General features: G+C 49.2%; 1 protein-coding gene across 2 annotated transcripts in view; it reads right to left on the bottom strand.

Moving 5' to 3' along the window:
* Positions 1-12,270, bottom strand: part of SRGAP3 (SLIT-ROBO Rho GTPase activating protein 3) — a 254,066-nt gene that overhangs the window by 38,522 nt on the left and 203,274 nt on the right. The window contains exons 12-14 of one of the 2 annotated variants that reach the window (XM_065886366.1): positions 12,021-12,123; positions 6,899-6,959; positions 5,117-5,194 (exon numbers count right to left, since the gene is read on the bottom strand). In XM_065886366.1, the coding sequence (XP_065742438.1) occupies positions 5,117-5,194; positions 6,899-6,959; positions 12,021-12,123 (242 nt within the window). Of the gene's footprint in view, positions 1-5,116; positions 5,195-6,898; positions 6,960-8,075; positions 8,107-12,020; positions 12,124-12,270 lie in introns of both variants that reach the window. The other variant, XM_065886367.1, reaches the window with a different exon arrangement.

Here is a 12,270-nt window from a genome sequence, read left to right as displayed (position 1 = left end):
TAGGTGATCTTGGTATAGTGGTGGGACAGCAGTGATTATAAAATGAAAGTAAATAACATGTACATGCTCTGTTGGGGGACACTAGAGGGAAACAAGTGTTCAGCCTAGAAAATCATTTCTCAGTGGATTTCCTATGAAGTCAATGTGTCTTGGGTTTAACTTTGAAACAAATTTAAAAATTTAAAAACTGGAAAAAAAAAAAAAAAGGAAAATGCTTCCCCCACAAGACTTTCTCATGAGGAAGGAAGAGAGAAAACATTAAAAAAAAATATATATATATATATTGCCTATACTGATATAGCACTTTTCAAGTGAGAAGCACACTGGCATATGTGATCTCTCTTAATCCACAAAACAGCACTGCATGGCACCAAGGGAGGCATGGTCCCAGCTCCACACCTCTCACCTGCAAGAAAGCTGAGGCCCCAACAAAAGAAACAACTTGCTCATGCAGTCAAAAACAGACACCAGCAGCTCCCAGGTCTCGTAATGCCTGGGAGATATTCCTTCTTCTACCTGTGGTTTTCAATTCTATCTGCTGCCTGTCTGCCTGCATGCCTATCTATCTATCTATCTATCATCTATCATCTTCCTTCCTTCCCTCCCTCTCTCCCTCCTTCCTTTACAGTAGAATCTCAACTTTTTTTTTTTTTCAAGAAAAAAGTTCCCATGGATGAGCAAAGCTGCCTTAGTTGAATTTAGAGAAAGGTGCCATCCCTACCTTCTCATCTTCCCTCCTTATCCCAGTAGCAGCCCTTGAAGCCCCTCTGAAGGACCGTAAGAGTTTGAAAACTGCGCTGTATTAAGCTGTTCCCCTAGTGCATCACATGTTACTCTTGTGGTCTCATGATCCAAAAGCACAAGGATTTTACTTCCTCCATATAAGCTCTCCTTGTTAAGTCTGGTTAACTTACTGACCACACACACACACACACACACACACACACACACACCATCCATTCTTGCTCTTCCTCCCAGAAGGCACTTCGTCCATAAAAGGAGCCATCCAAACAATCCTTCCTCCTAGCCCAGGCCTTCGGCTCTCTGCAAGGGTTGCCAATTTTGGCTTAGAAATGAATGGAATTCCAGAGTTCAAGATGAGCAGGATGGTGTATGTGAATGATGGCTTCCTCCAGGAGGAGAATTAGAGCTAAAATTCCAGGCCAGTCCAAGAGAAAGCTAGTTCCTATTTTGCTAGCTAGTTTCCCGGGGAGGGAGGCAGAATTATTACCAAACAGCCCTGCCTGCAGCCTGCTCCCAGCCAGGTCGCCCCAGCATTCCCTAAGGGCTGAAGGCAGGCTACACCCAGGGCAGAGTGAACACACCGTGTGTGCTCACAGCTCTAGGGGAACGTGCTGCTGGATGGGGGCATGGCAGGAAGCCCACAGGTGGTCTCTCCAGGGCAGGTCTCTGCGGCCAGGATCCTCCCAGCCCCATCCCGAGGCTCCACAACGTGACAACCCCTCCCTGTGTCTCCCGCTCACACCCCTCTTCCTGGGGTAGGAAACAGATCTGAGAAGGGCCACATCCAGAGTGTAGAATGTGTCAGATCCTACATGCCATGATTTCAGCCCCAAATCCAAACCCTATGTTGATGTGAGCACAGTGAAAGGACCATTGACTCCCTTTCCAGCCACCCTTCCACACGAGGAGAGAACACAGGCAGCTCTCTCACCTTTTACATACCAAGAGGACAGGGGATTGGTTTGTGGGGAAAACAGAGAGGCAAAAAGCTAGCCTGGGAGACAACAGCAAACCACAGCTCTCTCCACAGCACAGCTGCTGATTCCTGCTTTTCCATGATGTTTTCTCCTTCATTTTGCCAGAAGATTACAGGACGATCTCAAAACTTGAGTGCTGAGTTTGAGATTTATTGACAGCAAAATATAATTTAAAAAATCATAATCCCTTGGGCTTCCCTGGTGGCGCAGTGGTTGAGAGTCCACCTGCCGATGCAGGGGACACAGGTTCGTGCCCCGGTCTGGGAAGATCCCACATGCCGCGGAGCGGCTGGGCCCGTGAGCCATGGCCGCTGAGCCTGCGCATCCGGAGCCTGTGCTCCGCAACGGGAGGGGCCATAACAGTGAGAGGCCCGCGTACCGCAAAAAAAAAAAAAAAATCATAATCCCAACTAAAACCCTGGTTGACTCATGTCAGAGGAGAAGGAAAGTGTGTTTAGGAATAATAAGTCAAAAATGGATTTCTAACATGTAATTTTTCAGAAGCTTAACAAAAAGAGGTCCGTGCTCCTTTCAACAGCCTTCTGCACGGAGTGTAGGCAAGAGCTTCACCCAAAGAGAGAAAAAAAGGGGCTGAGGAAGAAAAGACCCATGTCTGTTTGAACAAGTGGCAAAGGACAGGCACCCTGCAGGGATTAGAGGGTTTAAAATTTTTAAAATAAAAGGAAGAAAGGAAAAACACACAATGTACTGGTTTGGAGAGAAAGTTCCATCACCAGTTAGAGCAGGTGGGCCGTGAGGAGTAGGCCCGGGCCGCTCACTGCCAGGGGCTGAGAAGAACACAGCAGCGAGCCAGGGAGAGAAAAGCCGGTTTCAGGAGATGGGGGAGGAGGTGCCCCGAGGGTCAGCCAGGTCAGGAACCCAAACCCAGGGCCGGTGGGTGGTGAATGTCAAGAAACAGAAAGTAATGCATGTGAAATCTGGGTACCAGCCAGCCCAGAAAAGCCAAAAAGGGTTTTTCTAAAAGAGACATCCCAGGAACTATTCTTTTAGAATAAGCCATGCTCCCGTGTAGGCTCCGGTGGAGCCGAAGGACGAAGCAGGCAAGAGAATGAGATTCATCCCGGAACAGGGGTGAGAGGGAGAGGGGCCAACTGCACACATGAGGCAACGAAAAAGCAGAAAACAATTTTTGCAGCTGAGGTTTGGGTCAGGTGATCTCTTTGCTCCAAGGAGCAGAGAAGTCTAATTTGCACAAATACCCCTCCAAGGCACCTGAGCAAGTAACAGAAGGTGCTGACCTTAGAAATCACATTCAGGAAGGAAAGAAAGCAGCGCTGCTGGGGTGGGGATTGGGCCTGGCTGCCTGGTACAGCAAGGTACTTACTTACAAGACACTGGCAAGTAAGAAAACACAACGGGGAGCGGTCACCGGGCCGGAGGCACCAGGCAGTTTACTCACGACATACAAGGAATTCTCTCTGATGGGGTGAGCCCAGGAGGATGGAACCAGCAAAGGGTCCAGACCATGGCTCTGTTCACTTACAATGAACACAGGGCAGCAGGGGTGTTAAGGAATTGGGGGAAATAAAGAAACCAAACCCTGGCTGGGCTGTCTGTCACTGCCAAGAGAAGCTCAGGGAAATGATGAATGACACTTCTATCAGGGATGCTGAGGGGAGGATACCTCTTGCTTTGTGGGCTTTGCACATGCTGTTCCCTTGGTCTGGAATGCCCTTTCCCTGCTTCCCCTGACTCTTACTCTTCCAGCCTCAGCTTAGGCATTTCCTCTTCCAGGAAGCCTTTCGAGGCTTTGCTATTCCTCCCTCTTCCACGCAAACTGGGCTAGGGGCTCCCATGCTACCCAGCGATTACTCCATGCTTGCGCTGACCGTGCTGTTTACTAAACCGGTTCTCTGCTAGCAGTGACTTGTCTGTTGTTCCTATCATATTGACAGGCCCTAGTCCATTACCCAGTGCAGTGCAGGGCTCAATGCAGGCTTGTTGAGAGGATGAATAAATGCGCAAGTAGGAGCTTGGAGCAGGGCAATTCTGGGGCTCCCTGGTTCTAAGTACCCAAGATCCTGGAGTGGACTCCAAACCCTAAGCTCTCCAGGACCCTCCTCATGGGCCACTGAGAGCCACATCCAGCCCAGTCCTGCTCTCCACACCCAGTTCCAAGCCAGAGTGCCTAGCGCTGCAAAGCTCTGTGCTGGGGGGCTATGGTGGTGACTGCCTGGGGCTGACAGACTGCTTCCTCTGCCCTGGAGCTAGATCTCAGGACGGAAGCGGGAGGATAGGGTGACCGAAGGTGAGTCTGCTCAGGAGGCAGCCCCTCCAGGAAGCCTGGCAATAAGTCGGGAGAAGTCTAGGGCTGGAGCCCCGGGGAGAGGCTTGCTCAGAGCACAACCAACAAGGACAAACCATAACCTTCTAAGGCTATTAGGAGGATTACATAGAAGAATGGGTAAGAAAGTGCTTTGTAAATTGGGATGTGATGTATTGTGGGGAAATGGGTTTGGGATCCGGGTCCTCAGACCAAACTTAGTACCTAACTACTCAGAGAAAAATGTAGGAAATCAGAGCTGAGGAGTAACTACGGAGACAGGATGCTTCCAAACGCTGTGAAACTAGAGGTGCAGATATCGCTTAGGATGCCCCCACACTGGCTCTTCTTTCCTCCCTGGGATGGGCTTTGTTCAACAACCAGAGAGTGTGATGCTGGAAAATATTTCCTTGAACGGAAATGCACGGACTCTCAGTTTCACTGTAGCAGCAAGATATATCCTAGTATAAAAAGGCAGAGGTTTAAGAAGAATTGAGCTCCTCCTGACCCTAGAAAGTCCTTACTTTGCTTGGAGACTGACACTGGCCATCTGTTCCCATCAGGGATCCTGAGACCAAGGGAGGCTCAACCAAATAAGCCACATTCTGGTGGCCACTTCATTTCTGATAAGCTTTTATATCGAAGTGGGAACTAGGTAACCTCCCCAAGGGTTGGGGAGAATAGCTTTGCCAAAAACACTGCATAAAAAAGAATTAGGCAATTCTAAGCCACTCCATGTTATCTAGCTTCTTCCAACTTTTCTAAAACACAGCAGCCTTTACAGATTCACACAATAACTCCAAGACCCTCTTTCCCAGCAACCACTGTAGAGCCCACCAGAGAAAGTCACCCATGTGTGCTGGTAAATGTTCAACAGCTAGCTCTTTGGCGGCGAAAAGAAAAAGATCAAAGGTCTTAGTGTTTGCCAATTTCTGTGGTGTAAATACTCCCACCTTGGCTGATTTCGAGCTACCAAGGTGAAGTCACTGAAGGTGAAGTTGGGAAGAGATGTTGATACAAGCTGCCCCAGCACCACTGGCTCTAAGACATGCGTTAACACCCAACCTGGCTTCCTCTGGACACAAGCTGGAGATGATCACTCAACACCTACCTCTCTCAAAGGAATTTTTGATGTCATTGACTTCAACCTGGGATCCTGGCACTCTGAAGATCCCTTGCTGCTGGAGTCCTAAAAGAAATAAACAAACAAAAAAAGAAAGAGAAAATGCCTTGAGCTCATCAGACCACTGGGAACACGGAAGACTCTCCCCACTGCTTGCCTCTTTCTCCCACCATCCTCTGTAACAGAGTCATTCCCAGTGACTGTCTCCTGGCAGAAGCCCCAAAGGAGCCTTTGCGATGAACTTCAGCTGGTCCAAATACTCAGTCACATTCTGCTTCATATGTCTAGGGTCTCTTGTTTGGGCTTGAAGGAAACAAGAAGTTTATATCAACACTGGACCAGTGAATGACTTCCACTTTAACCCACAGGTCAGTTCAATCAAATAACTGGGTAGTGAATGCTGCCTAATGCATTCATCAGTTGCACTGGTCCCAAGTAGCTTGGCCTGAGTTTACAAATGCCATCGGAGTTTAACAGCCACAGAGACTCTGAATGAGAATGATTAATGCCACTCCCTCAACCATTCCCTCGCCCATCACAGACAACGTCTTCCTTCAAGAAAATCTAGAGTCTAGAGTGCATGCTGGCTTGGGATCAAGGAGTTTGGGGGACATTAACCTTTTGCAGAAGGACAATCTCATTTTTTATGTGTTTCTACAAGGCCTTAACAAAGAGGAGACCTTGATACCTGACACAGCAGTAACAACAAAACAGTGACCTATAAGATTGAAGGAATTAGAGGGCCTCCCTCATCTGAAAAGGGAATTAAGACTGGGATCCTTTCCCTGAGATTCAGTTTTTCTATATGAAACAACTCTCCACTTTATAATTCAGGAAAGTGTTTACCCTTAAAGGCAGGCTTTAGTTAAAGTTTGGTTTGTACATATAGTATGTGCTCAATAAACATTGTTCATTTCTTTCGTGCTGAATTTCTACCACCTGTGTCTCTTACCCCATCCTCCTGGCTCATTCCCATCCAGTTATGCTGGCCTTCTTTCCCATATTAGGCCTTGACACTTGCCATTCTCTCCACCTGGCTGGCTTCTTCTACTCAAATATCACCCCCTCGGAGATGGCTCTCCTTACAACCTTAGCCAAAGCAGGCCTGCCCTCCTCTAGCCATTCTCTATCCCCTTTAATTAGTTCCTTGGCATTATCACTATCTGAAATTATATTATTTGTCTCTCTGCCTGTTCATTCCTTTGCCCTTCTAATTGGTCATGTAAGCTACCTAGGGCCAGCATCCTACCTGTCTGGTTTGTGGCTATGCTGCCATTGTCAAAAACAGTGCCTGCTATGCACTCTGGAAATATATTTTTGGAAGGATGAATAAATGAACAGATGGAGGCACAGTTTAAGTGCTGGGGACACCATGTGGCAAATCCCAGACACTCTATTTCCTCCATGGAGCTTACCACAGTCTAGCAGGATTAACTGATCGGTTGACCAACCTCATTCAGCGCTCAAAGTGCAGAGCTCTGGGCTCGAGTGGGAGCAAAAAAGGAACTAATACGGTTGTCCCACGTGCCCTCCCTGGTCCTCGGTTCTCCTAGCTCCTGGGTCTTCTCACCACCATCTTCAGTCCCCCCGACACACAAGGCTCAATAGACAGCACTCAAGATAGCAGCTGTTCTATAGAACGTTTTCCCTCTCAGAAGCAGAGCAGCAACAGGAAATCTTCCCAGACGAATTTGAATCTCATTTCTTATGAGAACAGCCTAGCACCTGTTCTGGAAAGAGCTGAAAACACTGCCCTGAGATCAAGCTTACCGTATAAATTGATGTATCTGATGCAGCTCTCGACGACCAGTGGTATAGCTTGTCCTGAATCCTTAAGAAAAAAAGTTGTGAGTTGTATTGGACTTGGCAACCACTACAAGAGAGAAGACACTGCAAACACAGATTATGAACTCAAGCCAGAAAATTAGTACCATCAGATTAGTAGGAAAACAAGCAAGGAAACACTAATTCTAAAGTCTCCACAAACAGTTAAAATAGAAAGTCTTCTGTGATTGCAGAAAAGCCATAGCTGTGATCATTTTAAAGAAATGCTCTGTCTTCCTATTCATCTGGGAAGGAATCAGGGCTCAGGAGGCCTGATAGGCACATCAGGGAAGGGGAGGGAGCCCACCGCCTGGAGGGGCTGGAATCCGCCCTCGAAGACTTCTCTGCCTCCCACTGCCCTCAGCCCCATCTCAACTCTGTTCTCCCAGCGCTCAGGGCAGGATCAAGGCCTCTGCCTAGTACTGTAGGACCTGCTGCCAGAATTAAGAAGGACACACCATGGGGGAAGCAAGGCTGGCCCCAGGGATCCTTTTGAGCTCGGAGGAGGGGAGACCAATTCTACTCACAACGTAACAACCTAAACATCCAGACAGATATTTGTTTAACAGTAAACACATTAAAAGGAAAAGTTCTAGAAACAGCTAACGTCAGCCACTGATCACTGAGTGGCAACCTTAGTCAGAAAGGCTGAATAAGATGCAGTTCTAAATACATGCATCTGGGGTGTGAATGTATTTTCAATTATATTTTCCTAGACTGGCCCACAACCACAGAGAGCTGGGCACGGGATAATTTTCTTTCGGATTCCGTGACTGGTTGACCTCTCTGCTATTTCAGGCCACTTACAGAGCATAAAAAATTTTTAAAAACTCTCTTTGAAAAGGGGCCAAGTTAAGCACTAGCTTCCTCAGAAGGTGAGGAAAGCAATGAGGCATATGTAATATGCTCATGTAAAGGGACAGAGAAAAAAAACATGATTTGGATGCTTTTGTGGGTCCTCCACACCCCACCTGCAAATTCTGTCCTTGATTAACTACCGTCACGGAGAGGGTAATAAAGTGGACTCATTGGCAACAGGCAAGGCGAGCCCTGTGCTACTAGTCAGGGCTAAAGACAGGTTCCATCCCGTTGAATGGGGCTGACGGACCTTTCCAGTAAATACCTGGTTCCTGGTTCGAGCATTTCTTCTTCCTCTGATAACAAAAAATAAACAGGCAGCAGAGCAGAAGAAAAAGAAAAGATTACGCAGAAGTAATAAGACCAGTTAGAGCAAGCAGCTCCTTCAGAGTCCGGGAACGCCGAAATGCAATGGCAGCCAGCGGAGGTCCGGGGAGACGGCAGGCAAACCGTGGGCCCAGTGGAGCTCCGGACCTGCCCGGCCAGCCTTCCAGGGTGGCTGCCTCGGACGCCAGGGGGCAAAGGGGCCTCTTTCAGTCCTTGTCAAAGGGCAGGAACGGTGTGTACTGAACACTTGCCCCACCCCAAGTCTAGCTTCTCCTCAACACGGGGGCTGTTTACTCACCAATGGTGAGAGCCCACCTAAGACTCTTTAACGTTAGCCCAGCCACCCACAGAAAAGGAGGGACACACGCCCTCAGGTGTCTCCTGTGACACTGGCCCTGCAAGTCAGCTCAGGAAACCTCGCTCTTAGCTCTTAGTTAACCAAGACCGTGTTTATGAGGTGCCCTCTGGATAGGACCAAACAGGATTCCATCTGGTTCCAAATTCCACACCGCTGCCCGTGCTTTCCTACCAAACACCTGGGGCAGCTTGTCCCGGGTACCCACTTGGCTTTGCTTTCCTTCTGCCCACGGACCCTCACCCTGGCACTGAAAAAGCCTCAGGGAACGCAAAAGCTGACAAAGCCTGGAGGAGGGAGGGCAGTGGAGTCAGAGAGCCTTCGTGATCTTGCGGGCAGAACCAGAGGCTCTGCTTTCACTGAAGTCGCCCATTTGCAGGCGAGCATGGCCTCTTCTTTCTTCCCACACATGCAGTGGGTCAGGCTCTGGGGTGCGTGCTGTGTCTCATCCCGACTGAGAAACGGGAGCATGTGCGCCTGCTTGCTGGCGTCACCTGTCCAGCCCCTGGCACCTCAGCAACTAGAATTTTCCTATGTCGACTACGCCTATCTGAACCTAGGACAGCAGTGCCAGGTGATCAGACAGGGCCCCGTGGGCACTCTCCGGAAAGCCCAGGCAGCACTAACAGCTAACATCTCCATGGTGTTTACCCTGCGCCAGGCAGAGCTCTAGAACCCGGCAGGTGTTACTCATCTGATCCTCCTCACACACTCAGGAGGTGGGTAATTATCATTCTCATTTTATTGAAACAAGGTAAGGACTCCCACTGCCTCAGCCCGAAGGTAGACCTCCTGGGCCTCAAAATTTATCATAATAAATTGTGTTTCCTTCTATCTGAGAGAAGGGGGGAAAAAAATCAAGCATTTTGAAAAGAATCCATTCAGGTAAGGTCCTAGAGATTTATACAAGTAACTCCAACTACGTTTATCCGTCATTCTTGGGGATGCTTCCTTGTCCCTCTAAACCCTCATAATCATGGAGTTTCTGTGATGTTATTTTATTGAAAAGCCTTTCAGAGCTTTATAATTTCAGAGCTGGGGATTCTTAGTTCACGCTGAATCTTCTTCCAGATAGCGTGGGAATCATAAGAGGAAATTAAATTCCATTCCCAAAGGTTGAAGGACTGGATGCATCACACTGCCTTTTCATTTTCTGAGAGTTAACAATCCTTGAGGTTGGGGTCCCGCCGCTGCAGCCTGTCCCCACAGGGAGCTAAGAGTGGGCGCGCAGAAGAGCTGGCGGAATTGCACAGATGATGTGCGGTACAAGCACACGTGACTATAAAGAAATGCATTCGCTCAACAAACATACTTTTTTCAGTCAAACGGTCCCCTGAGGAGGCTGTGTTCTTATTTCAGCAACATGCTGCTGCCTAGTGGTCTGGGGTGACCCTCTCTGGGGGCTCTTTTCAGAGCCAGTCCCCTAGCGCCCACTGCGGCCTATGCCTCTTGCCATATTGTGGCTCCAGGGGCTACAAAGCCGGGCTCTGATTGGCGCTTTTCATTCCAAAGACTGGGGTGTCCGTTCTCAGACAAAGTTTTGGCACCGCTGACAAAGGTCCTGCTGCAGGCTCTCGGAAGACTGACCAGCTGCAGCAATGGCTATATATTTAGAATAAGGATGTGGCTTCCTGGTGACTACCTCCAAGGGGCAGACAATCCCGCGGTTGGTGCATGGCACTCGATCGTCACGCATTTTTTGTAGGAGCTCTCCATTCAGAGACTGTTTCACTGAACAGAACACCTAACTTGCAAATGCCATCAGGTAAGAGCTCCTTCCAAGCGTCCTGACAGAGCACCTGTTTCCAAAGAGCTGAGCATGTTCTGAAAGGTGTCTGTGTCTCTGAGCCTTTGCTCATTCTGTTCCTCCTCTCAGGGGCTCCTCCGTCCTCCCCTCTGCTGTGTTCCGCCCCATCCTTCAAAGCCGCCCGGACCCCACTGCTCACAGTTCTTCCTGCTCTGAGCTCTCACAGAACTTATTTCCGTGGGGAATCAGTCACCAAGTGCTCATCCTGAATCATCTTCCGCGTTCAGCCTTCTGTCAAAAACCTCCTGAGCAACATGACAAGCTCCTTGAGGGCAGAGAGAGTAGCAAATGGGCCTCAGTCCCCTCTCAGCTCTGGAGTATGGCTTTTTCGAGAAGAAAGTCTTGTTGGAGCGAGGAGGGAGGATGAAGGAAGGGCTCTTGAGACAGCCCCTCTTCCCATGACCTTCTGGATGGCAAACTGCTCACTCGGAGTCACCTCCAAACAGCACCCCTTCCCTGATGCACGCAGTAGCACCCCTTATTTTGGGGTCCTCCACACCTCCCTCCTCTGAGGCATCCTAGAGCAGCTGCTGCTGTTTCCCACCCCCGGGCAGTGCCAACGTGTGCCCTCCTTTTCCCCTTTCCCTTCCCCCACTGTCCCCCAGAACTCAGCTTACAGGCAGAGGGACCCAGAATGGTCCTCCCTACCCCCTCCCACACCTGAGGCCAACCCTCCCTGCCCAGCAAGTCCTGTGCATGCCCTATATGAGGACAGGGGATAGACAGCCAGAGCAGGGGCAGCCTCAGCACTCCAAAAGTGTCGGCAGGGCCCGAGAACCTTTATTTTTCTCCTGACTCTTATTTTCTGCAAAGGGTCTTCGTTAGATGGGGCACGCTTCCAATAACTGTCAGGGATCTTCTGCTGTTCCCCTAAGTAATGTTCAGAATGCATCTCCCCTTCCTCAAGTATGTCCCCCACGTGCTGCCCTTTTCAACTCCATCACCATCTTAACTTGCCTTGAGCTGTTCTATCTGGGATGGCTTGATCCTGCACCCTTTGCAGCCAAGAAGTAAGAAGAGAAACTCACTGAGGTGAAAAGCTTTTTTTTTAGTTTAAGGTGTAAAGGATTAACCTGGAATTCTAAAGGGACTACCTCAGCTCTTTTCTCTTCTCCCAAACTGCCTAACAAGAAACAAAATTAGGTGGAAGGGTTGTCTCTCGTACAAATTGTATGTGTTGTGTTCCTTTGCTGGTATATTCTCAACTTTAAAAAATCACTTGTATAAAAACACAGTTACTCACAGGGCTTTTCTTTGTATTGTTTCCAACCTGTCTCCTCTTGGGAGATGTGAGTGTGACTCAAGGCGAGGGGGTTTCTCTAAGTGTCCCTCAGGCTGGTCAGGACTGCAGTTCCTGAAGCAGTGAAGTGGGGCTGACAGGGACCACTGTCTGGCACGGATTCAGCGCCACCTGGATTTTACTGGGTCCCAGCATGATTGCAACCCTCCCCCAGGGCTGAGAATCAAGGGAAAGCACTTAGGAGCAACTGGTCAGAGGCAAAAGCAGCTCTGATTAGAAGCCCTCACTGAAGCTAAGAGCAGGCTGCCGGGAGGACCAGCTTGCCACAAGGCCTGGCCGAGGGCCCGGATTGAAAGTTCCAGTCCGTCAGTCGTTGGTAGGTCGGTAGGTTGGGGCAGGGCCGTTGGCCAGGGGAGGAGGTGGAGAAAGGCTGCCATTACATTGGGTGCATTCGCGGACTCTGTGGCTCCCCAGCAAGTACCTTAATGAACGCTTCCATACAGCCGTTAAATAGTTTATGGCTACACACTGAGAGAGGCCTAGGTCTCCTCATTTTCTGTGGTTTAGGGGGAAGGCAGGGGGGCCTAGGGGAAAACGGAACAAAAGAAATCAAGAAAGCAAACAAGGTAAACATACAACTGGGAAAAACGCTCTTACGACCCACGACCGGAGGAGAACACAAAATGCAAATGGAAGGCCTGAACCCCCAGCGCACTGGTGTCCAATGCTCC

The sequence above is a fragment of the Phocoena phocoena genome, chromosome 10, assembly GCF_963924675.1.
Source record: "Phocoena phocoena chromosome 10, mPhoPho1.1, whole genome shotgun sequence".
In the NCBI taxonomy this organism is placed as follows: Eukaryota; Metazoa; Chordata; class Mammalia; order Artiodactyla; family Phocoenidae; genus Phocoena; species Phocoena phocoena.
The sequence above is the reverse complement of the archived record's forward strand: the minus strand, read 5'-3'. Positions and strand labels throughout refer to the sequence as shown.